Source organism: Poecilia formosa, unplaced genomic scaffold, assembly GCF_000485575.1.
Source record: "Poecilia formosa unplaced genomic scaffold, Poecilia_formosa-5.1.2 Scaffold73, whole genome shotgun sequence".
In the NCBI taxonomy this organism is placed as follows: Eukaryota; Metazoa; Chordata; class Actinopteri; order Cyprinodontiformes; family Poeciliidae; genus Poecilia; species Poecilia formosa.
Window position 1 is genome coordinate 285897 of NW_006800012.1, and position 24178 is coordinate 310074.

General features: G+C 39.8%; 1 protein-coding gene across 5 annotated transcripts in view; it reads left to right on the forward strand.

The window, feature by feature from the left end:
• Positions 1-24178, forward strand: part of dock11 (dedicator of cytokinesis 11) — an 81527-nt gene that overhangs the window by 54853 nt on the left and 2496 nt on the right. For 3 of the 5 annotated variants that reach the window (XM_007555821.2, XM_016673347.1, XM_016673348.1), the window contains 14 exons: positions 2128-2243; positions 2323-2460; positions 5689-5871; positions 6052-6165; positions 8040-8255; positions 9906-9963; positions 11678-11784; positions 12116-12238; positions 14287-14400; positions 15843-15989; positions 16390-16600; positions 17441-17631; positions 17754-17854; positions 17947-18085. In XM_007555821.2, coding sequence (XP_007555883.1) covers positions 2128-2243; positions 2323-2460; positions 5689-5871; positions 6052-6165; positions 8040-8255; positions 9906-9963; positions 11678-11784; positions 12116-12238; positions 14287-14400; positions 15843-15989; positions 16390-16600; positions 17441-17631; positions 17754-17854; positions 17947-18085 — 1958 coding nt within the window. Of the gene's footprint in view, positions 1-2127; positions 2244-2322; positions 2461-5688; positions 5872-6051; positions 6166-8039; positions 8256-9905; positions 9964-11677; positions 11785-12115; positions 12239-14286; positions 14401-15842; positions 16059-16389; positions 16601-17440; positions 17632-17753; positions 17855-17946; positions 18086-21947; positions 21964-24178 lie in introns of those variants that run through there. The other 2 variants (XM_016673349.1, XM_016673350.1) reach the window with 2 other exon arrangements.

Genomic DNA, 24178 nt, shown 5'->3' on the forward strand with positions numbered 1-24178 from the left:
ATGGTGACTGCAGACGTGACCAACATGCAGACGAATGCAACCATGCGTGATCCGCTCTGTCATTTACCTGCAAGCTGAGGATCTCTATGAAAGAAGATAAATGCCAGACGGATTGGCTGTAAAGCTCTGAATGTTGTTGTTAATGTAAACACAGGTTGGCTCCGTTGCAGACACACGCTCGTCCTCTTGCCTAACTTGTTTGTGTCAAGATTCGAATCAGCAACATAGGTTCCAGAGTAATGTGTTGCTGTTTTGTTTGTTTGTTTTTTTTTGCATATGTTCAGGATATGAAGAAAGCTGCCACTAGTGATGGATGACGTGCCTGAATGTCTGATGCCTCCGTAGGCCTCAGGGCTAGACCCTATGTAACATGACAAATACATTTTTATACGGTTTGGCCTTTAATCCACACTCAGTTTAATATCACTAAAAATTAGTAGTTATAAAAGTAACTTGAGAAATTTGGGTTTTGTGTTTGAAAATAGAGACCTAGGGTCACGTGCATTACAGTCTGTGACAAATAGTGCAGTGATCTATCGGCATACTTGCTTTGACAGGATTCCCATTTAACATCGTTTTGTGTTTTATTAACTTTATATTCTAATACACTATCTGAAAGTAGTCTAACCTATATAACTAGAACTGTTGACACAAATGAAGCTCCTGGCGTCATGTTTAACAAGAAGTCGTGATTGTTTTGAAGCAGTGTGATTGGCTGACAAAGGTGTTAACTTTGTGCTACACTGTCCTCTATTGGTGTGGCATGTTTAAAACTACTCTGTATGTGCGGCCTCATGTGGACTCAATCGTTTCTGAAACCAATCCCCTGTGTTCGGTGTTATCTTTTTAAACAGATTTTCATTTTTATAAAAACGTGCCTCAGAAATACAATCCACACCAAAGAAAACAAATATGTCACAGGTCCATTTATTATCTGTTAATTGTGTGTTAGAGAAATAAATAACATCACAATTCAATAATATCTCAGATATCCTAAATGGAATTTAAACGTTGTCCTAAATCTCATCCAAGTATCTTCAAAGAGTCATGAGGTTCCAGAGTAATGAGTGATGGTGCAGGAAGGATCTCCAGTAGCAGTCAGTCTTGTTGCAAATCTGAAGATGTCCATGAAACGCTGTCAGCTCAACATCTGGGCAGCAAAGGTCATATTTCATAGTAACATGTATTCGATGACATCATCACTACTAATCCACCTCATTTGCTTTTGCCTCTTCTCTTCAAATCTCCGCCTGAAACATTAAGAGTCTGGTCTGTCACGATGGATGGTTTCAACTTCCTCCTTCTCTTTGCGGTTTGGGGTCGTAGTTCAGGTGTCAGTTGATCTTTTGAGATGCTAATCAGCTGCTCCCAGTTGTAAAAGCAACATCTTACAGTGATGCATCATATCAACTGTCTGAAAGTTAAAAAAAAAAAAAAAAGTCTGAGCAAAAATCCTCCCAGCTGCACAGCATCCAAAACCAGCGCGAGTTCTTGTCCAAACATGCAAACCAAGAGAAAAATGATGTCAGTTGCAAAAAAGTGGATAAATATTTGGTTAAACGACTTTCATTTTGTCCACACCCATTTTGTGCCCAATAAAGCCTCTTTGTTCGGGCCTTCAGTGCCACTGGAAGTGGAACATGCCTACAGCATGATGCAGCCGCCGCCATGTTTGACAGATGGTACAGTGTTTCAAGCTTTGTGCTCATTATGGCCGGAAAGCCTTAATAAGAAGTTTTGGTCTAGTTTCCATTTCAGTTTCTAGTGCAAACATCTTAGACAAAACTAACTTACAAGTAACTTATGGGAAGGAGCTTGTGTTAAGGCCTTAATATTCCACTGACAGATTATTTCACTTATAACATGGGAAAATGTCATGTTTTAGGAGAAATGATCAGTCAGTGTAACTAGTACTTTTTCATTAATATGGAGGAATTAGTATCGTAAAAATACTTGGTAAGATTTATTGGGTTTTTTTTGTAGTGTTGGTTCATCACTTGTCAATCATCAAATTAGAGAAGAGGAGACAACATGGAAAACCTCTCTTTTTTTGGACACATTGTGAATCTGCAACGCCAACTGAATATGTTTTTGTAATAAACAACTCCTCTGTGTCTGTGTTTGAAGGGGCGGGGCCGTCGGAGGCAGAGATCCACCATCAGGCTCTGCTGGAGGGCAACATCGCCACCGAGGTGTCCCTGAGTGTCCTGGACGTCCTCTCTCTCTTCTCCCAGTGTTTTAAGGTCAGCACACACACCCTCACACGCCACACCTGCAGATGGACACCATGGTGACGACGAGGCTGACCCGTACTCGTTCCAGACCCAGCTGCTGGACAGTGACGGTCACAACCCCCTGATGAGGAAAGTGTTTGACGTCTACCTGACCTTCCTGAAGGTGGGCCAGTCGGAAGCTGCTATCAGACACGTGTTCGCCGCGCTCCGAGGTTTCATCAACAAGGTTCACACACACGCACACACACACACACACACGCACACACACACACACACACACACACACACACACAGAGAGAGAGAGGTGACTAGTTGTCTCGGTTTGGACATAGCAGGTGTTTGAGGTTTTATGAGGTTTTCATTTATTTATTTTATTTTATTTTTTTCACATCCTGAACGAGAAGCTCTTCTCTGTTCTTGTTCAACATGTTTATCCCAGTTTACACTCCATCTTAGATTTCCCACTCTTGTATACAATGTTTTTTATTTCTTATTTACATTTTTAACTCAATTCGGGAAGCCCAGACAAGTGAAGTGAGCGCACACACTTCCCAAAAGACGACTTCCAAGTAGCATCCTGCGATATCAGTTTCTGCACTTTGTCGCTCTAACAGAGTGTGAAACACTGAGGAGCTTCTTCGTTTCATCCTTATGCTAAGCAGCTGCAGTGAGACTTGATCTGCTGAACTCAAATGTTCTCTTAGATTAATGCTGCGTTCCATTTCTTCTCTGAACTGGGAAATTGATCTGTAACTCGGCATGACACAATACGGAAATTTTACTGGACGACAAATTCTTCCAATAGTTATTGCAATAAACAATAATATTGTTGTGGAACCATTTTCAAGAAATGTATTGTTAATGGAAGTTCGATCTCTGGAAGACAAATTTTAAATTTGTGGAGAACATTTAACACTGAAGATGTATCATATATCCAAAATAAAACACTCAAAGTCAATAAATAAAACATAAATAAAATTTAAAAAAACACACAACCAAAACCATAAATAAAATGGATCATGAAGTCTCTATCAAATTGGCCTTCAAAAAATATTGATGATCAGAATGGTCATCAATATTTTTTGAATATTCAGAAATCAGAATGATCAAGCTGATTTTAATTTATCATGCGATTAATTGATTAATTGCATATTGCGCCAGGTTAACGTCTGCAATTTGCAATATTGTGAAGGCTAATACTCTTTCTCATCACACTAAACACGACAGGCCGACTTTGCATTTCAACATGGCTGCTCCTCACATTTACAGTTGCAAGCTGTGGTGGATACACATGTGAGAATGTTAGGGTTAGGGTTAACATCTGCAACTCTAAATTGAACAAATTAAAAGTTGTGTTTACTTACGGAAAGTAAAGCTTAAATAGCTGTTTGTAAGACGTACTGCAGGCAATGTCTCTGGCCGTCGTCATGTTGAAATTCCCACTTTTTAACTAGATGGCTGCTTATTCAGGTTGCTGAGTTTCTCAGGTAACTGAATTCCAGTTACCCAGAACTCTGGGAAGTGAGCAACTGCTTCCCAGATACCTGAAAGCAGTTACCCAAGTTGGATCAGAGGGCTGAAGAAGGGAGGTTTGTTTTTGTGCTTCATGTCAGTTTGGATAAAGATCCAACAACAGCAGCTCCACCAATCAAACAGAAGGTTGAGTCCTTTGATCTTTCATCATCAGACTTACCCTCCTCCCCTCAACAGTCATTCTGGAGTCTAATATAATTATACCTATAATGATGGCTGAACAGTTGATCGATGGGACGGTGTGTTCAGAGTGACGTTCCACTAAAATCATTTTGGATGTTACTCAAAAACTTCAAATTTACAAATTTGCATACAGGACCTTTTACAGCTTCCTGTCAGCAATGGAAATCTTTTCTTCTTATCAATACAGTATCTTATCAATACAGTATTTAGTGAAAGCTAAATCAGTATGCCAACATGATATTTGGTGAAAACTAAAGCAATGACTTAAATTCAAATGATTTCTTTCCTGTGCCTTTTGGTTGCTTTTCTGCTGAAATTTCTCTGTGCCTGGCTTAAGTTTTGAGGGTGAAACTTAAGCCAGGCAATGTTCAAAGCTTGGAGATCTGTGGTATTTGTGGCGGTTAGAGATCACAGCCATCCAGAAATACTACGAAAACAGAACTACATATTTTAATAATTCAAACACCAAATATGGCTTAATATACATTAATACACATAGTGATAACCGTCTTAGCAGAAGCTAACAACGACAGTCTTCCTTATTTCCACTCTTGGGAGTACACCCAATCAGCGCGAAGGGAAATAAATGGCTCTCCTGGATTGGCTGCTTTGCAAACACCAACCAGTAGTGTTTCAAGTAGCATTGAGTCTAGGTGTTTCAGCTTCCTGTTCTGTGTTTTCTTTCAAATATTATAGATATGATCTATAAAAAAATCTGTGCAAACAGGTGAACTTTCCACTAATATTTTTCTGAGTTGCGTTACACAGAAAAATCCGCTAACATGCAGGAACTGCACAGCAGCAGCACATTGCTCAGAGAGATCACAAAAAACAAGGAGTGACTACTTCAGGAGGGTATCCATTCTCTCTCTAAAATATGAAACAGAAATTATCTTTAAGAGTTGACCGTCAACTACTCTTTGTACCGTTCCCAATAAACCAACCAGTGATTTAAAGCAGTTGGATTTAACTAGAGCAACTCTGAAAAGTGGTCAGCAGATAAATCATAGAGTTCCTCCTTTTCATGGAGCGTCTCAAAACTGTAAACTACAACTTCGATTTGGTCTGTCGAGACAGCAGCATTTTGGTTTCAGATTTGGATCAGATAAATTATTAGGCCATGTGAAGCATAACTGCAGATTATCTGGTCGTTTCTGCTGGATTCCAGAAACCCTATCAAGGAATCTCTATCCCTTGTTTTTCACTTTTAGTCGATGCTTCTTCACTTTTAACGTTGAGTTAACATCAGCTGCGTTATAGTACTTCGGAAAATCTGATTTCTCCTTCAGTCTTCCTCAGTTCTAGAAAAATATTTAATTATACATATTAATGTTGACAAAGGTGTGAATCCTTTGTACTGTTTGCTCTGTACCAGTGTTTTTATGAGTTCCTTTTAATGCCGTTCCCTGCTTTGGCATGTTTAATGTCTGACATGGAGAACTCTGTACACACTCTGTAATCACAAGGGAATTCTTAGTGGCATCTTTTTTATTTGTTTGCAAAGCAAAGTTAGAATCAGAACATTACTCATGATGTTTTCTCCTTCAGAGAAGCGCGTCCACAGCGTTTCAACCGTCCTGTGCATCGTGCCTCAGACTTATGCTTTCTAATTTCCTCTGCTGTTTCCTGCTCACTTCCCTTCGTGCCGTTCCTAACTTTATGTCCTAATCTCAGTGGCTGTCTTGGATCTGCTTTTAATCCACTGACTAACACACTGCCCCCTCCGTCGCCCCCACAGTTCCCGTCTGTGCTGTTTAAGGGCCGTGTGACGCTGTGTGAGGACCTGTGCTGCGAGGTGCTCAAATGCTGCGTCTCCAAGCTGGCCGTCCTGCGGGCCGAGGCGTCGGCACTGCTCTACCTGCTCATGAGAAACAACTACGAGTTCACCAAGAGGAAGACCTTCCTGCGCACGCACCTGCAGGTAGGGCATCAGGTCCACCCGATGGGTCCAGTCACGTGCTTCTCTGAGAGATTAATTAAATACAAACATTCACAACTCTCACTTCACTTTTTCCCTATTTAAAGCATTTAAACTGTTTTTTTCTTCTTCTTTTTTGTGTCCCGTGTTTTTTTGTTGTTTTTTCTTTCTTACCCTCCGCAGATCATCATCGCAGTGAGCCAGCTGATCTCTGACGTGGCACTGACAGGCAGTTCCCGTTTCCAGGAGTCGCTTTCCATCATCAACAACTTTGCAAACAGCGACAAGGCTATGAAGGTAGACGAGATGCTCCCTAAAATTGTCCCATAAAAGCAGGATTCTGCTCAAAGACACCTTTGTGGTCCAAGTCTGGTTGTTCTTTCATTTCAGATTTGATCAAACTGAAATCCGGAGTAGAACCAGTTTGTTTGTAGTTGGTGGTTTGTTTACTCTAAAACCTGAGCAGGTTCAGTTATGGGCCTAGAAGTCATATTAATATAGCTTTCATGATTTAACTGGTCCCTTTTTCAGGGTGGAGTGTTTATATGAAGTACATATGTAACTATTTTTAAATGTAAGAATTGGGTTTGAACATATTGTTGTCAGGGTGGTGGATGTATCATGCTGTGGGCCGGATAGGCTGACAGTGGTTCTAGTGCTGAGTTCATTTGTTCCCTAATTAGCACAAGGTCAGATATATACATACACCCTCATCAACATTTGGATAAATGTTCTTCACACATTTTTTGGAGTCATCATGAACTCCATATATCTAGGTAGAAATATGCATCTATGACTTTTGTTAGCAGAATTGTTAAGCTCTATTAAACTAGCGTCCTCTAGGGGTAGTCGGAAACCATTTCTGTGTCGAATTATTGTTGTTAGTGGTGGGCACCGCTAAGTACAAATTTAGTTGTGCTGCTAACACTATAGCACTAATCAGAAGCGTTAGTTCCACTAATGCTAAAGCGCTTCACCAACATAGTATTGAATATATACTGAAACAATGTCCAACTGTCTGGCTGCTGATTGGAGGGGAAGTTGAGGGATTTGAGGGTAGTTTCCCTTCTTCATTATGTTGCCTACTTTGTACAACGCTTTCAGTATCTCTACAGCTATAACCAGAAGTTTACATACACCCAATAGAAAGACACACACACACACACACACCTTTTTTTTGTTTTTGTCTCACAGTCTGAAGTTAAATTAGACCAAACTGGTCATATTTTAGGTCAGGTTGAATGACCAATAATATGACCAATAATATTTTTATTTGCTACATGCCACAGTAATAAGGGAGAAAATATCAGATTTATTTCTTATTGTCTAGAAAAAAATCTGAATTTACAAATTTGGTCTAATTTGACTTCAGACAATGAGGAGAAGAAAAAGGGTTTATGTGTCTTCAGTGTGATTCTGACACCTCTGTGCTTCATAGTTGGTTTAGTCTAAGGTTTGCTCAATTTTAGTTTAAAGAAGTTAATTTCTAACTGTTCAATACAGTTGGTGTCCAACTGTAGCCAATCAGGAGCCTTGTTGGGTTAAAGCAGGTTTTAAATCTGCGTACCCATTTCAAATGTGCATAAAACTTTGTCAATATTCCACCTACAGTCGACAAAACACAATTTCACAACTGCTGTGTTTCAATGTAATCAATTAATTTAAAATAACATGAATAAGTTTATTCACTCGATAAGCCATTAAAAAAACATGATCCTCCAACTACTTCCTGTCTTCGTCTTCTTCATGGTTTGCCAATGTCAAATTTATTTATGTAGCACTTTAAAATCCGGTTTAAAACTGCACCAAAGTGCTGGACAAAAACGATAATGAAATACATTGATAAAAAGAAAAAGAGAAATATTACAAGGGAAAAAAATCCAAATATAATGTTAAAATAATATAAGTAATAATAATTGTGTTAGTGGCAACATCCAGCTGTTGCTCATGTGACTTGTGAAAAAATTATTTCCGTTCTAATTTCGATACGGCCAAAAGCACACATCATCGTTATTCGAAATTGAGCAAATTTATTTTCAAAATGAGAAACTGAGCAATTATATGGTCAGTAGAAACACAGCTGATATTTCTTATCACTGTGTTAAATTAGTCTGTTGACACATGTCCTGACATGAGTTAATGAAGTTGTGTGTTTGCTGCGTGCCCCGCAGTCCACAGCGTTCCCCGGTGAGGTGAAGGGTCTGACCATGCGGATCCGGACGGTTCTGATGGCCACGGCCCAGATGAGAGAGCACGAGAAAGACCCCGAGATGCTCCTGGACCTCCAGTACAGCCTGGCGCTGTCCTATGCCAGCACACCGGAGCTGCGCCGGACCTGGCTGGACAGCATGGCCAGAGCTCACCTGAAGAACGGAGACCTGTCTGAGGTATCTGAAAGGAAACACGGGCAGCAGGTTCATTCTGGGCTCTCGCTGCAAACACGTTTATGTCTTTTTTACGCCCTGCGAAGGCTATGTGCTCTAACCGGTCATTGCTGTCTTGGCTAATTGATTTTATGTGCTCTAAAATTCTTTTAATATTTTCACTTTCTTTGTCACACAACAACAATTTGAACAACAGAGAGAGAGAGAGAGAGAGAGTTTTATATTTAAGAGGTTGAGCCCTTTTCTCAGATACACGCCCTGCGCAAATATCTGCACAGCACTCAGGATCCACCCCCTGCTGTCCTTTAATGTGTACGAGCTGCTGATTGAAGTGTTGGACAGTAAAACCATAAACTGATGATTGATTTGAGACTCCTACTGAAGACAGTAATTAAGGAAGGCAATAATTAAGGGAGAGTAGTTGGAATTAAAAAGGACAAAATAAGAATGGCCATTACGGACAGTCAGTAAGACTTTCATTGGCTGTTTGGACATGTTGTTTCCATCTAAGAGACCATATGAAACAAGTGGAGCATGAAGAGGATCTTAAAGGAGTTTTATTAACAACTGCAAACATCATTCAACACTCAGTGTGTCTACGGCTATCTCAAAACTATTTTAATTGTTTTATGAACCACTGGAGAAGTATATCCTTCTGCACACTTGAATTGTTTAACCTCACTCTGATATTAATACCAGCCAATCAGAGCCTCAGGCCCACAGCATCACGTGCCCTCCACCATGTTTACCAGTTGCAATGAGGAGCTTTTCTTCATGTCCATCCAAGACAGAATTCTGCTTTTTTTTGTGGCCCTAATCCTCTTCTGTAGGTCCCATTTAAAGTCCAAGCTGAATTTACAAAAAAGAAAGTTTTTTATAAATTATATATTTTTTCCTACACTGGTAAAAAAAAAAGAAGTAAATATATAAAACAACACATAGTCAAAAGTGATATTTTGACTTCTTAAGTCAGCTTGACCCTTTAGGAACTCCTAATTAATAACACGTTTTCTGTGGTATAAATATTATGAAATACAGAGGATTACATAGTCAGCCACCACCCAGAACAGATGGCGTGATAAGGGAGGTAAAAATATCTTCGAACAAAGAGGAGGCGTGGTTGTTCAGATAGATTACACTGCTGCATTTAAAGATTCAAAAATGTCATTTTTAATGCAGAACCAGAAATTTTAACATATTTGTTTTCGGTCTTATATTGTTCTTGTATCTTAGATTTTTTTTTTGTTTTACATGTTTAGTTTTTTTCATTTGAACACTTTTTGAAAATAAGTTCCTTTCTTCTGGTTTTAGGTTAAAAAAAAAGAATATATATGTGTGTGTGTATATATATATATATAAAACCGAAAACGACTTTGAAAACAAAATGTGTGTGTTTACAGTCAGATCTGACTGCATTGCGTGTTTGTGTGTTGAAAATGATTTTCCAGCTGACGATGCATCAACTATCTCTGTCATTGTGACATTGTGATGGCAGGATGAGGTATGCCGTAGTGTTAGATTCCATTCCAGTTTGTCTTGGCCTCAGTTGTAAGTTAGTTTTATGTTCCTTTATGCTTGTTTCTGTTTCCCGTTCTGCTCTGAGACAAACTGAACCCATCCAGTTGGTTTGTTTGTGCCTCTCTCTCTTCGCAGGCTGCCATGTGCTACGTTCATGTGGCCGCGCTGGTTGCTGAATATCTGTACAGAAAAAGTAAGTCTGAACACAAAAACAAGCCTTTGTTTTTATCCCCACCTGAGGACTAATAATAACTCTGCTGGGTTAAAGCGTCATGTTTGACAGCGATTGGCTGCTTAAGATTCCTGAGAACTAAAACTAACAAACCAACAAAAACTAAAACTGAGTTAACATTTTCGTTAACTGAAACAAATGAAAATGGTAATTAATAGGGAAAAAAACTAAAACTAACTGGAACTATACCATGCATTTATAAAACTAAAACATGCTGAAATTATAGATATGATGTCTTTCATTTTCATGTTTATGAATCTATTTATTAGCCTTTTGAACTGAGGTGAAATTGATTTGCGCCCCCTTCCCAGTCCTCACAAGAGGTTTACATCAGCTGTCGGCAAATTACGGCACGCCTGGCTTACACGAGTCTGCGAAATGGCGACAGCAGAGGTTGAGACAAAACACCAGTCAGTTGGTTGTTCAACAATAATTTAATACATTTTTTTGAAAATGGTACCTTTGGTTGAGTATCCCTGATTTTTTAAATTCTGCGCTTAAAAATGAACTCAGGTAATCTGAGGTTACCTGAGTGTAATCTTAGGTAAGATTACATTTAGGTAATCTAAGCATGTTTGTTTAGTTTTGTTAGCATGAAAAAACTAAAACTACTATAACGAATAAAAGCTAAACTAAAACTAAACAACGTTTAACTAATAATAATGGTAACACTTTATTTGAAGGAGTGTGCATAAGACTAACATGACACAGTCATTAACGTGACATTACAGTGACAATAATGTAACAGTGGTCATGAACATGAAGGCGTGTTCATTAATGTTTACAACTATTTGTCATAAGGCGTCATTCACTTTATGGCATAATGACACTTTAATGATACGTTGCACTAAAAGTTGCATTAAAAGTCCATTAAAAGTGTAAGCTTTGCATTATTTGGTTAATGACAATTTTAATGGAAAGTTTTAATAAAATTTGCATAAAAACTCATTAAAAGTGTCAACTTTGCATTCAAAGTGTCATTATTTATTTGCATGAAGACTCCTTTATGTTTGACAGTCATGTCAGTCTTATGCTCACCCCTTCAAATACAGAGTTACCATAGTAACTAATAAAAACTAGTAAACACACTCTAAGAACTAATGAAAATTAACTGTATTAGGCAAACAAAGTCACAATGAAGTAAAACTGAACTATTTTGTTCAAAAACTCAAAACTATTACAACCCCGGACTGGACTGCAAACAGCCAACCAGGCTGCAAAACCATCACTGGTCGACCTGAGTGATCATTTTCCTGCTGTGGTACTTCAGGAAAATGTCCTCCAGCATCGAAAGACCTCCCTGTGCGCCGCTGCATGCAAAGGAGGTGTCTGGCCAAAACCATCATCTCACAACTAGCTTCTATCTCATGCAAATCTCACCTTAAAATAATCCGCTAAGCAAATGCGAGGCGGCTGTCAGCAGTGACAGCGGGTTGTTTATCTGCAAAGAATCACATGCATCTTTGAGTTATATCTGCTTCCATTTGGGACCAAGTCATGACACGACGTAGCCATGACCCACATTGTGCTACGTGTGTTTGTGCGAGGTGAATTCCTTAAAGCGACAAGTGTGTTCATGTGAATTTACTCAGAGCCGGTGCCTTCGCTACTGGTATGAGTCGATCAATCGTGTCAGAATTTTTATTTCTTTTTTTTTCTGCTCCTCGTCAATCAGAGTTGTTCCCCTGCGGTCTGACTGCGTTCAAGAAGGTCACCCTTAACATCGAGGAGGAAGCGGCCATGAAGGAGGACACAGGAATGCAGGATGTGTATTACACTGAGGTGTGGCCCTGGGATTTCCATCCATCCATCCATTTTCTGAACACCCTTGTCCCTCAGTGGGGTCGGGAGGGGTGCTGGTGCCTATCTCCAGCTAACGTTCCGGGCGAGAGGCGGGGTACATCCTGGACAGGTCGCCAGTCTGTCGCAGCCCTGGGATTTCATTTTCTTATAATAAACACGACTGTTTGCTTTTCAAAAGCCCCGATTCTGATAATATGTCAAAGAAGACTCTGCTTTTTATCAAGAAAATACATTTTTAGCTCCATTGATTTTGACTCTTTTCATCACAGTAGAGTTCAGAGTTTACCCTTCCCTCTGTCCTGTTTCTCAGGAAGTCCTGGTGGAGCACCTGGAGGTGTGTGTGGAGGCCCTGTGGAAAGCCGAGCGTTATGAGCTCATCACACACATCGCCAAGCTTATCATCCCCATCTATGAGAAACGCCATGAATACGAGGTATCGCATCAGTCCGGCTCAGGTTTTGTTTGTTGTTGTCATAATCGGACCTGCCAGTCACTTTCTTTGACAGTGAAACTTTTAGCATTCCGCCCACTGAGCCGTTTACCTCAACCTGCTCGACTTGTTCTGAGTCATAAGGGCTTTTTACGCAACACTGATTTTCTCTGTCCTAAAGGAAGGGACTCGCTAGACCCCAACTGACTGGCTGTGAAAGTCAAGAGAATGAAACAGATTAATGAAGTGAGCTTGTTTACGCATCGTCTGCTCACTGAACTGATCTGTATTAAAAAACATATTTCAGACTGTTTTTAATGCTCCATGTTTGCCTTTCCAGTATCACTGTGACTAGGGCGTCACTGTGAAACACAGGGTGACGTTTCTAAACTAGCTTGATAACTCACCATTGTTCTTGTAAAGATGGTGGTTTAATAGGTAACGTTTTAATCATATATCTGTAGATTTGGCAGGAAATAGTAAATGGACTGAATCTAAAATAGTCATACTGACCACTCAGTGCTTTACATTGTGGATAATCATAATCACAAAATATTTAAATGGATAAAGCATGTTAACAGTGGTGGGAACTTCTAACTGTAAAGGTAGTTGCACTAATCCTAAAGCACCAATAAAATAACATTAGTTCTGTTAATTCTAAAGTGCTACACCAACATTTAGCAGAAGCTAATGCTAAATCATTAAAGCACTAAATTCAGTCAGGTTGATGTTCACCATGTGCTAAAACATAGCGTATTGCTAAGCGTGCTAAACTCTCAAAGTTAACAAGAACACTAAATCACTAGGCGACAAATGAACTCGGCTATAGTAACAATTTTCAGTGAAAGTTTTTTCTTTGGTTAGATGAAGCCACATGGTAGCACCAATTCTGAACCGTGCCTGAGAGCTACAAGGTGTTAAAAAGGGCCCAGACTTTCTGGTTTATGGTAGCATGAGTGCATGTAAAAAATACCTGAGGGATGTTCCTGCTGAGCAGTAATGAAGCTGTTCACTGTCTGGTCATTTCATCTGGAAAACATCCTCACAGGCTGCATAAAAGTTTAAAAACGGCTCAAACTATTTCAGTTTAAACACCAGGGAAAGAAAACAGGCCTTTGAGAGCAGTGGGAGGTAGAACATCTCCATCAACATGCTTTTATTTTGAAGTAGTAACTAGATGTCAGTCATTGTTAACAAAATATTTTGTTTTTTTCTCCTCCTGACTCTCAGGCATGTTGAAAGTTTGTCCTAAAAGCTGCCAGTCCGTAACCTGAGACAGACCAAACAAACCGTCTCTTCTTTTTAATACGTCTCCTTCCAGTCAGTGGAGGGTCTTAGTTTCCAGTTTAACCTGCTGGGTTACTTACAGAGTCTTGCAAAGGTATTTAGTAGCTGCACATTTTGTGCCATTACAAGCTCAGCTTAAAGCCTTTTATTGATCTTCTATGCGATAGACTAACACAAAGACGCACATACCTGAAGGGAGAGGTTATAGTTTGAAGTGAACATTGGTACCGTCAATCTTCACTTGACGGTAAACAATTATTCTCAGAATTAAAACAGCAATTCCACTGTTAGTTGAAATACGGGCATCATTAAATTCTCTCTGGCTTCTTTTAAAGTCATTGATTTCCCATGGTAAATATGCTCCTCAGAGTGAAATCTTTTCCAAATCATTTAACGCCACCGTTGCTAAATTCCATCTGAAGAGAAAAAATCTCAGTTCCTCCACACACAAGAACTTCAGACCCATTTTTAAATGACCATTTGTAAGCAAAGAATTATAGAAACTTGTTCTTGTTCAATTGAACAATTTTCTGAAACTGACTGTAGTAGATTTTCTTAATTTTGGGACGTCAACCGTATCCGTGTCTGTGACAGCCTCATGCTGTGGGTGGAGACACGGCAGTGACTGTGTTTGTTTTCATCGGCTCCTGGTTTTATCTTATCTGTGTATTAATTCCTTATGCTGTGTGAAATCCTCTGTTTACTCCGTGAACATGAAACAGATCCTATAAATGACTTGTTTCTTCTGACTGGTTGTGTTTCAGAAACTGAGCCGCCTCTATGACACTCTGCACAGAGCCTACAACAAAATCATGGAGGTGATCCAGTCAGGCCGCAGGCTGCTGGGGACGTATTTCAGAGTGGCTTTTTATGGGCAGGTACGTTCTGCAGGGTTTATTCATCCAGGAGAGAGGCTTCACTCAGGATAAATGTCACTGCTCTCTCGCAAATCATACGTAAATTTTTCCTCTTTTTTTTGTTGGAATGACAAATTATTACTGAGAATTTTTGCAGGAAAATTTACATTACCTAGAAGTTTATATGCACTAATATTGTATAATACTGTGTCTTTTAAGAATTTTTCATAAATAAATATCGGTAAATTGAAAAATATGATTAAATGTTGTTAATCCGCACCATTCACTAATTTAAGTAAGTGGCGTTCTGAATTCAAATGGAATGTTTGTCAAGAGCAATTTTTGTGTTTGTGGGGTTGTCTCTGCCTTACAGTAACATCATTTTTACATTTATCACAATAGTACCACAAACTATCATGATAAAATAAGTGACTATCACCAACCATTACTAGTGAATGTCATTGTCACAGTGAAATAGGCTGTGGTAAACCATTATTTTAGTAGTTGAGTAATCTATCAATCAACAGTTGTATCTATCAACTGACGATTAATCGAGTAATCGAATAAAAAAAATTTGATAAAGTAAAACATTGGCAAATACTGTGATAGGCTTAGAAGCTTATAAAATGGATCTGACTTTTTAAGTCAACCTGGGAAAAATTTTTAAAAATTGAAATTGTATTCAATTTAATAAAGATAATAAAGCAGAAGGCTTAGAAAGATGTATTAAAATGTCGATAGTCCAGCTTGTAGTTTACATATTCGTCTTCAGTCAGAAGACAGAACATGAAAAGTGGACATTTCTGAGGAAAAGAGGACGTTTGTTATGCTAACACTTAGCATTCGTCAACAACTTATAGGCAGAAGTGAGAGCGTTGCGCAACACAAATAATCATCCGTCTGGAACATGGCGCGTTAAACCGTAAAGCACCAATTAATGAAGATTCAAGGCAAATTATCTGCCTCAAGGTATTTTAATAATCTAAGTACTTGAATCAGTAGATTAATCTTTACCTAAGGAAAACAAGATGGAACTGAAACGGACTGAAACGCCACTCAGCAAGGAGGAAGCCAAAAATACAGATTACAGTTTGTAAATGCTTACAGGGACGAAGACTTTAGTTTTTGGAACTAAAATATGTTTTTTGGCCATGATTACTTTTGTTATAGTTAGAGGCAAAATGAGAAGCTTGAGAACACAATCCTGGCTGTGGAGTGTGGTGTTGGGCTGGTTGCAGTATTACAGAGAATAATGCACTTCACAAAGCAACACGAGAAATCAAAAAGTAGAAGTTGAAATCTTGGCAGAAATAGCTCATCTAACTGGAAGCACTTAAAGCCGAGGTCGTGTTCACCGACTCGCTGCGGCGAGTTCAATAAACAGACAGATGTTTATCTTGTGGAGCATGTTCCATGTTGTAAAGCAGAGCTGATCCTCAGCGAGCTTCTGTTCTCGTCGGCAGGGTTTCTTCGAGGAAGAGGATGGAAAGGAGTACATCTACAAAGAGCCCAAACTCACCGGCCTGTCCGAGATCTCGCAGCGCCTGCTCACCCTCTACGGCGACAAGTTTGGTCCAGAAAACGTCAAGATCATTCAAGACTCCAACAAGGTGCCGGCAGCAGACCGACGGTCACTTTAATTGGAGAGCTGCAGTTGGAGCTGAAACACAGTCTGGAATGTAAATAATGTGTTTGGCTTTGCAGCCTCACTGCTGTGTTGACTCAGAAAATATCATTAGTCCAAGATAATGCTGGGAAATGTTCTTTCTCCAGCATGATGAGTTATTATAGAGTCTCAGCTGATAGATTGATCTGATATCTGAATGCTTTCAGAGGTACCAGTCAGGATTACATGTGATGTTTAAGCCAAATGATTCAACTTTTTACACAAATTCCTTTATGTATTGCGGTTGGAAAGTTGCTTTTGGATGCCGTCGTCTCCTTCCCTCAGTGGCTCTTTGATTCTTTCCACATCTATTCTTTTCTTAAACCTTCTGGCTGATGTTTCAGGTGAACACCAAGGAGCTGGACTCCAGGTTCGCCTACGTCCAGGTGACATTCGTCAAGCCCTACTTCGACGAGAAGGAGGCCCCAGAGAAGAAGACGGACTTTGAGAAGTGCCACAACATCAGAAACTTTGTGTTCGAGACGCCGTACACGCTGTCGGGGAAGAAACACGGCGGCGTGGAGGAGCAGTGCAAGAGGAGGACCGTCCTAACAAGTACATAAGGAACACACACACACACGCCTACACGACATGAAAGTGTGAACTTTTTCACATTTTGTCAAGCTGCAACTAAAAAGAAGATAAATGATATTCAGTTTTTGGAGGTACAAATCTGAAAAGTATGAGATAGAAAGAACAAAAGCTAGATTTTATGTATATTAAAATCACGTTCTTTCATATCATTTTTGTGAAAAATGTATTCATTAAAATTGTTAAAAAGCTCAGCAAGTTTTCCAGCAGATAACTCGGTATCGTCTTCCTTCCTCTTCGTCATTATGTTGATGTGTCACATAAACTAAAATACATCAGAGTTTGTTACTGAAACAAAAGGTGAGAATGGTGCAGAAGTATTAACACTTTGACAGGCTGCAGTTTGGAGAAGTGCTGCTGTTTGTTTTTCTTTCAGTCCTATATGGTCACCATCAGATCGACATTAATTATGCATTTGTTTAATTGTTATTGGGATGACAGAAAAAAAACAACAGCGAAAGTTGGACGAGTCGTCAGGTTCATAATAATTTAACACATGGTGTGTGTGTGGTATGTGTGATGTGGAACATTAGCGTGAGCGGCTGGTAGCTGACAGAGCGGACCCGTCCGTCGGCGCCTCATCAGGCCAGCCAGGTTCTCTGGTACCAGCACCAACACCCTGCAGGCCTCTGCATTGTCTCCGTCTCCTAACACTGACAGTCCTTCTGTTTACTCCTTGCAGCCTCCAATACCAGCTGGGGGAAAATGACGCTTTTGTTTGTTTGCTTGTTTTAAATTTTTTGCTTGTTTTGCCACATTTGCATGCATGACTCACCCAGGCTTTGCGTGCGCTCTCGTCCCCAGCCACCAACACCTTCCCGTACGTGAAAAAGCGCATCGAGGTGAAGGGGGAGAAGCAGGTGGAGCTGAAGCCCGTGGACGTGGCCATTGACGAGATGAGGGCGCGCACGGCCGAGCTGACCAAGCTCTGCTCCAGCCAGGAAGTGGACATGATCCAGCTGCAGCTCAAGCTGCAGGGCTGCGTCTCGGTTCAGGTACTGCCGCCTCACAGGCCCCGGCCCACGGGCCCTCACCGTCCCCTGTCCTGTGTTCAACTTGTGCACATAAAGAGGCTCTTCAGAGATCAGTGACAAAGATGAGTTGTGTGCTGGTGCAGGTGAACGCAGGCCCCATGGCGTACGCCCGGGCCTTCCTGGATGACAGCAAGTCCAACTCATCCGGCAGTAAGAAAGTCAAAGAGCTCAAAGAGGTTTTCAGGTAAACATCGGCCGAAAGAGATTAATCAAATAGGCTTCAGATTTATCATTATTTTGTTAAAGTTTACGTTTTACTCTTTTCTTTGTCTGCAGGCGTTTTGTGGAGGCGTGCAGCATGGCGCTAGACATTAACGAGCGAATCATCAAGGAGGACCAGTTCGAGTATCACGAGGGCCTGAAGTCCAACTTCAAGGACATGGTGAAGGAGCTGTCTGACATCATCCATGAACAGGTAACCTGGAAGCTAGCTGAGAAATGGGGCCCCACCTCCTTTAGTCATATCTGAAAGTATGAAGCTCTTGTTTGTAGAAGCTGTTAGTCACACAGTTTACGTCAGAGGAACAGAGGCATTCTTTATTATTTCTACCCTATCTGGAATCTTTGAGTCTTGATAAGTTTGTAAAATCCAGGCACGGCCTGAGTCAGGGCAACAATGAAGAATACAAGTAATGAAGAGATGGATTGTAGAAGAAGAGACTTAGTTGGTGAAGATGAGAATTTGTACTTATTTAGCATTTAAATTTTATGCAAGTGACCAAAAAAAAAAAAAATGGTGGAATGAACCAATAATATAAAGATGTCTGTATTCAGGGTGTCCGCGCATCCTTAAAAAATATAGACTCATAACTAAATGTAAGCTGGCCTTAAATACGTTAATCACAAATCTTATGTTTTGCTAACAGGACTAATTAATTTCATATTATTCATAGCTTGTTTTTTTTTGTCGTTTTTTTGTGAAACTTTTCTGTCAAGCAAAGCCTTGAGTCACATGCAGATGCTATGGGTAGTGAGTAGCTAACATGCCCCTGCTAGCAAGCTAGCTAGCAAGCTGTGTAGAAAAAGCTAGCTAGCTAGCAAGTAAAAAGGAGCTAGAAGAAGAGAAGTACTTTGTTAATTTTAAAGAATCCAAGTAATGAAGTGATATCTTGCAGAAGCTGAGAATGAGTTGAAGTTGGGAATTTGAACTTATTAGAAACCTTTTTAACTTTTGAAATTTTATACAAGCTTCTTATAAAAAGAGGTGGAAAGAGCCTTTTTTAGCTAAGTGTTCAAAGTGTTGAAGCTACGTAGCTAAAAGTTATGCAGTTTTGGGCAGAAGCAGGTGGAGCTGAAGCAAACAAAAAGAATTAAGACACAAATAAACATGTAAACATTAGCTGGTGCATTAGCAGAAAAAACAAAAAAAGTTGTTTTTCAAAAAGAGACGCAGCAAACAATTGATCAAAGATCAGAATCGGATTATTTCCCCTCAATGTGAAAAAGATTACTTCCTCTCTCAAAGAACCCACAGAACATTTTGTTTTTCTTTACAGTTGTAAAAAAAAATAGGAAAAGATTCCACACACAAATTCCAAATGATGTATGTTTTTCTGACATATCTTATGAACACTTCATATAGATTTTGAAAATACTTTGAAATTCAAACGGTATGAATTAGCAATTTACAATACATCTGCATATTGGTTTTGATACGACAAGTAAAACTGGGTCGATAAACAATTATATTTTCGCCTTGTTGCTGTTTATACATGTGGTATGTGTTTGGTCAGGTGACAGTGCCAGCAATGCAGCAAAGGATTATGGGGTCATTTTCTCACCTTGTCGAAAGGGAAGAGAAATATTTATAATATCGGTTATCGGCCATAACAACAATGTTAATATTAATATTGGCCCAAATTTTCATATTGATCAAATTTGTATATATCACATTTCAGGCACTTCAAAATGCTTTACATCATAAAAACATAAAACAGTAATAAAATAAACGGGGGAAAAAATTAACAAACTCAGACCAGAAGTTTGGAGTTGTAAATATAAAGATGTTTACGGAATTAATAAATCAACTTTTGTCATTTAAAGGCAGTTTTTTTCAAAATACTTACAAATGCTTTTTTCTTCCCTTCAGGCAACTGACAGACAGTTCCTACTGATATCAGTTTTTCAAAAGTTGGATTAGGCAAGGCGTTGCAAAACAGCAGTCATGTTTGCGCGAATCATCCTGCTGGTTTCATCATCTCTGACGTCCCACAGGCCACTAGTCAGATATTTTGAGAAGAAACTGTAAGGTTGAATTATGAGAACGAATATAAACAATTTAGATTATTGTAAAGCCAATTTGTAATGTGATTCAGCGGAGAAACAGACATGATCAGATTCCACACTTTGAACCTCAGCAGATGTTTTTTAAGCTTGAGACAACACAAGATTTTTAATCCACATTCCTCAGTTTCCTCATTTATCGGGGTCAGATTTTTAGTTATTTTCCCCTTGATCATCTTTGACCCCGAGACGACCTCTAATTCGATTTAGGGCAAGGTCGCCAATGCGCAGGAAATTGAATTGAATTTTCAGACATTTGGACCCCTGGCCCTAACCAGAGTTGCAAAAGAACAGTGCAGGTATGATGCCATCTGAAAACATTTGGTTGATTAGGAAAGAAAGCGGTGATGGTAGCACTAGTCACAACCGGTCCACTCGGATCTTTTCTGTTTTCTGAAGAAAAGCTGATGCAACTCTAGACGGTTCTCACCAGATCCTCTGGAAACACGATCCACACCTGCTGCTAACGCGCAAAACAAATGTTCTGGAACTGGAAGAAGAGATATCTGGAAAAAAAAATCTCATCTCTGTGGACAGAGCCACGCTGCAAACAGACATGCAAAGTCGCAGTTGGCACCTCCGAGTGCCAGCTGAGGCATTTGACAAGCCAAGCTCTGCCTAATTACACGCTGAGATGGAATCAGATAATAATGTGTAAACTGAGAGACGTCTCCGCTTAGACTCACTTAGAAAACGCCAATTCCAAACACATCTTTGCATCGTCCCACTCACAAACACAAGCTAACCCGTCTGGGTTTGTACTGCTGATGCGTCTGCTTTTAGTTTTTAAATATTCTACTTTTGGGAGATTCTTGTATTGGAGAAAAAAATTCAGCCTAGGAAAAAAATGTTCAAACCCATCAAAGGAAACTCATCTAAGTTCTCTGGACGAGCGTGTCGCGACTGTAGACAGTTACTTGTGTTGAATTTAAAGTGATCCCTCATACTCAGCATGCATGTGGCGACAATGGAGAGAAAACACTCCCCTTTCATAAAGGGAAACAGAGCAGAGAGAGAAGGAGGAAGTTCAAACAATTTTTTTTATCCATCATACCCCACTGATCTTATCCCCTACTTCAACGTCTCTCTTCCTGACTTTCTACACGTACAACAAATGAGGTGGATTAGCAGTGACGATGTCTTCCAGGACATGTCATTCTTTGAACATACTTAAATGATATGAATTATTATGACATTTCATTTTCTTTGTGATAAATACAGCAATTTTACTAGAGCAACTTCCGCATGTTTGCTGTGTCAGCTTGTGGTAAGCTGCAAGCAGAAGTTATAGTTCTAATAAATATTGGTTTTCTTCCTGCCACTCTTCCATAAAGCTCTGACTTTTTTGAATGCTAAGCTAACAGTAGCATTGATCAGATTCTCCACCTGAGCTGTGGATGTCTGCAGCTCCTCCCATGTGTCAGATTATTGGTTTATAGACTAACCCTCAACAGTATATATTCAGTCAGGGAGGAAGTGTGCCTCAGTTTTAAAATTTTTATCTGTAAAAAAAAAAAAAAAAACAAGACAAAAGAAAAGTTGAAAAGCATGTATTATTTTTCATGGATCACTTTTACTATCAGATAGAACTGACATGAAGCAAACTGACCGTTTTGGTGTTAAGCTGATAAAACATCCAGTCGGCTCGTCGGGGCGTTCGCTCCGGCTGCTCATAATAGGAATCCAGCTGACTCATAATGACCCGCAACGGGAATCTGTGGTTCACTCGGCATCCAGGAATTATTGAAAACTGAATTTCCTCTTGACTGCTTCCTGGAAACAAATGATGCGCTTCATCATATCAGATGGCTCGCACAATGTCTTCTTTTGTGCTTAAAATCCCTGCGAGTCGGATTCCACTAATGACAAGCGAGGATGTAATGAGGTTAAAGCTGAGATTGTGAGTTTGTGTACGTTTTTGGTTGGGTCCAGTGTGTGTGATTTACTTCCTACTAACTAGTTTTCTTTCTTCTCTCCACCGTGCTGGCCTTTAGCTTTAAGGAAAAGCAGGTAATGGCTGTTTTGACAGTTTCATCCTTTCATTCAGACACCAACTATAATTTTGCACACCCTTTTATTCCCATTCATTTAGTTGAAATAAAGATGCGTAATCGTTTGCAAGGCAGGCACGTCACCTTAAAGGGGCAGTATCATGTAAAACTGACTTTTTTGAGCTTCACATCATATTATGTTACTCCCCCAACATAAACATAAACAAACCTTCTTTCATGCATGTTTGAGAAATCCTTCTGTCTCCCATGGCAACCATTCAGCTGTGATGCAGCTGTGACTCCTTCTTACTAGCCAGCAGCAATTAGCAAACAGCTGAGACACAATCTCCAGGCATTAGAATACAAAGTCAGATTTCTTTTTAGTCATATTTGATATATGTATCATTTTAATATATGTAACATAGTTACTCGACTGTGCTCTAAAATGGCACCATATGCCTGGAAAACACATCGTACTGCCCCTTTAAATGACAGCCCTTGAGCAGAGAGTGGTAGAGCTCAGCTCATCCTCGTGGAAAGATCTTCACCTGGCACAGATAGATGGAAAGTTGTTTTGACATACTTAGATTCCACTTGCCTTCCTTCTGCAACCAGCCAATCAGATCGCTCGCTCCGATAAACGAAAGGAGCGGATCGCGGTCCGACAACGGTGCTGCTTAGAGTGACAAAAAACAAAAACAAACAAGAAAAGAGATGCAAATGAGACGCCTTTAATCAAATCACCATCACATTTGCTCTCCGGGTTTTGGGTTTGAATATTTCCATGCTCACAAATACTGACTTTAGCTTTACATTCTGAAGCAAAGCAGGCTGACTGTAAACACGACACCTGGACGGCTGCCATCAATGGCTTCCCTGTGCCTCTTGTCACGCAACCATACCAGCACAACCTGTCTTCTCGGGTTGCTGCTCACTGCTCACGTGACAAGCTAAACTGTTGATCTACAGCAAACATCCAGATTTGGCACTCCATTCTGCTTTTCTACCATCTCACACCTTGATGTAAATACATTTTGTAAATTTCTTTTCATCTTTCTAATACGTTTACACTGCAAAAACATCTAATCTTACCCAGTGTCTTTTGGTCTAGTTTCTAGTGCAAGTATCTAAGCACACTTGGAAAAAGACAAAACTAACTTTAAACGTAACTGTTCATAAAGGAGATGCTTTTACATCACTAAAATTTTAATTTTTATGAAAAAGTACTAGTTCTACTAGCAGATTATTTCACTTATAGAAAGACATTTTTATTTCCAAGTTATAAGTGAAAAATTGGAACTAGTACTTTTAGTACTTTCACTAGTACTTTCACATTAAGCTGAGTTTATTATTCAGAGTTTATTACTAGTGAAAACATTTTTCATCTAAGGAAACCCAGCAGATTGCATATAGTCACTGACTCTTCCTGGAGGAGAAGTAGAGACAGGAGACAACCGCCTGCATGGTGTCATTAGCCGAGCATGCATGGAATGACAGTGGAGAGAAAAAACTCCCTTCTAACAGGAAGAAACCTCCAGCAGAACCAGAACCTGGCTCAGTATAATCAGCCATCTGCAACAACCAACTGGAGGTTTGAGAAAACAGAGCAGAATGCACAAGATGAAAGGATGTAGGATTATTTTTGATGTTCGTGAAAGTAAAAAGTTAATAGCAGGATAGGAAGGATGATTAGTCGACAGCAGCATTTTGTCAGCCAGGAAGGAATGTAGTGGCAGGCCAGATGTAGCTTCTATGAAGGGGAAAAAAGAGAAAAAACATGAAGTTAACAGTTGAAATAGCAGCAAATACCAACTGGAGAATAGTAGAAGAAAGTGAGGAAAAACGGTCATTCTCCAACTCACCAAGGTTGATTCTGGAACAGATTCATCAGGGTAACGTTAAAGCTGATAGAAATGTATCAACTCTGCTTCAAAGTCCAGAAAACCAACCAATTTAAATGACCTCAAACAATTTTGATCAGATTATTCTGTTATCCTACCAGGATTCTGCCAGTAGTTTGTTGATGGCTAGAAAAAGCCGTTTTCCTTCAACTTGCTAGGAGACGTCATGTGTGTGTGTGTGTGTGTGTGTGTGTGTGTGCGCGTGCGTTTGTTTGTAATACCTTGTGGGGACGATTTTCCTGACATATACTACGTTGTGGGGACCAATTGCTCCTCGTGGGGACTGGAGCCTGGTCCCCACGAGGGGAAACCTTGTTTTGGGGCCAGAGGTCA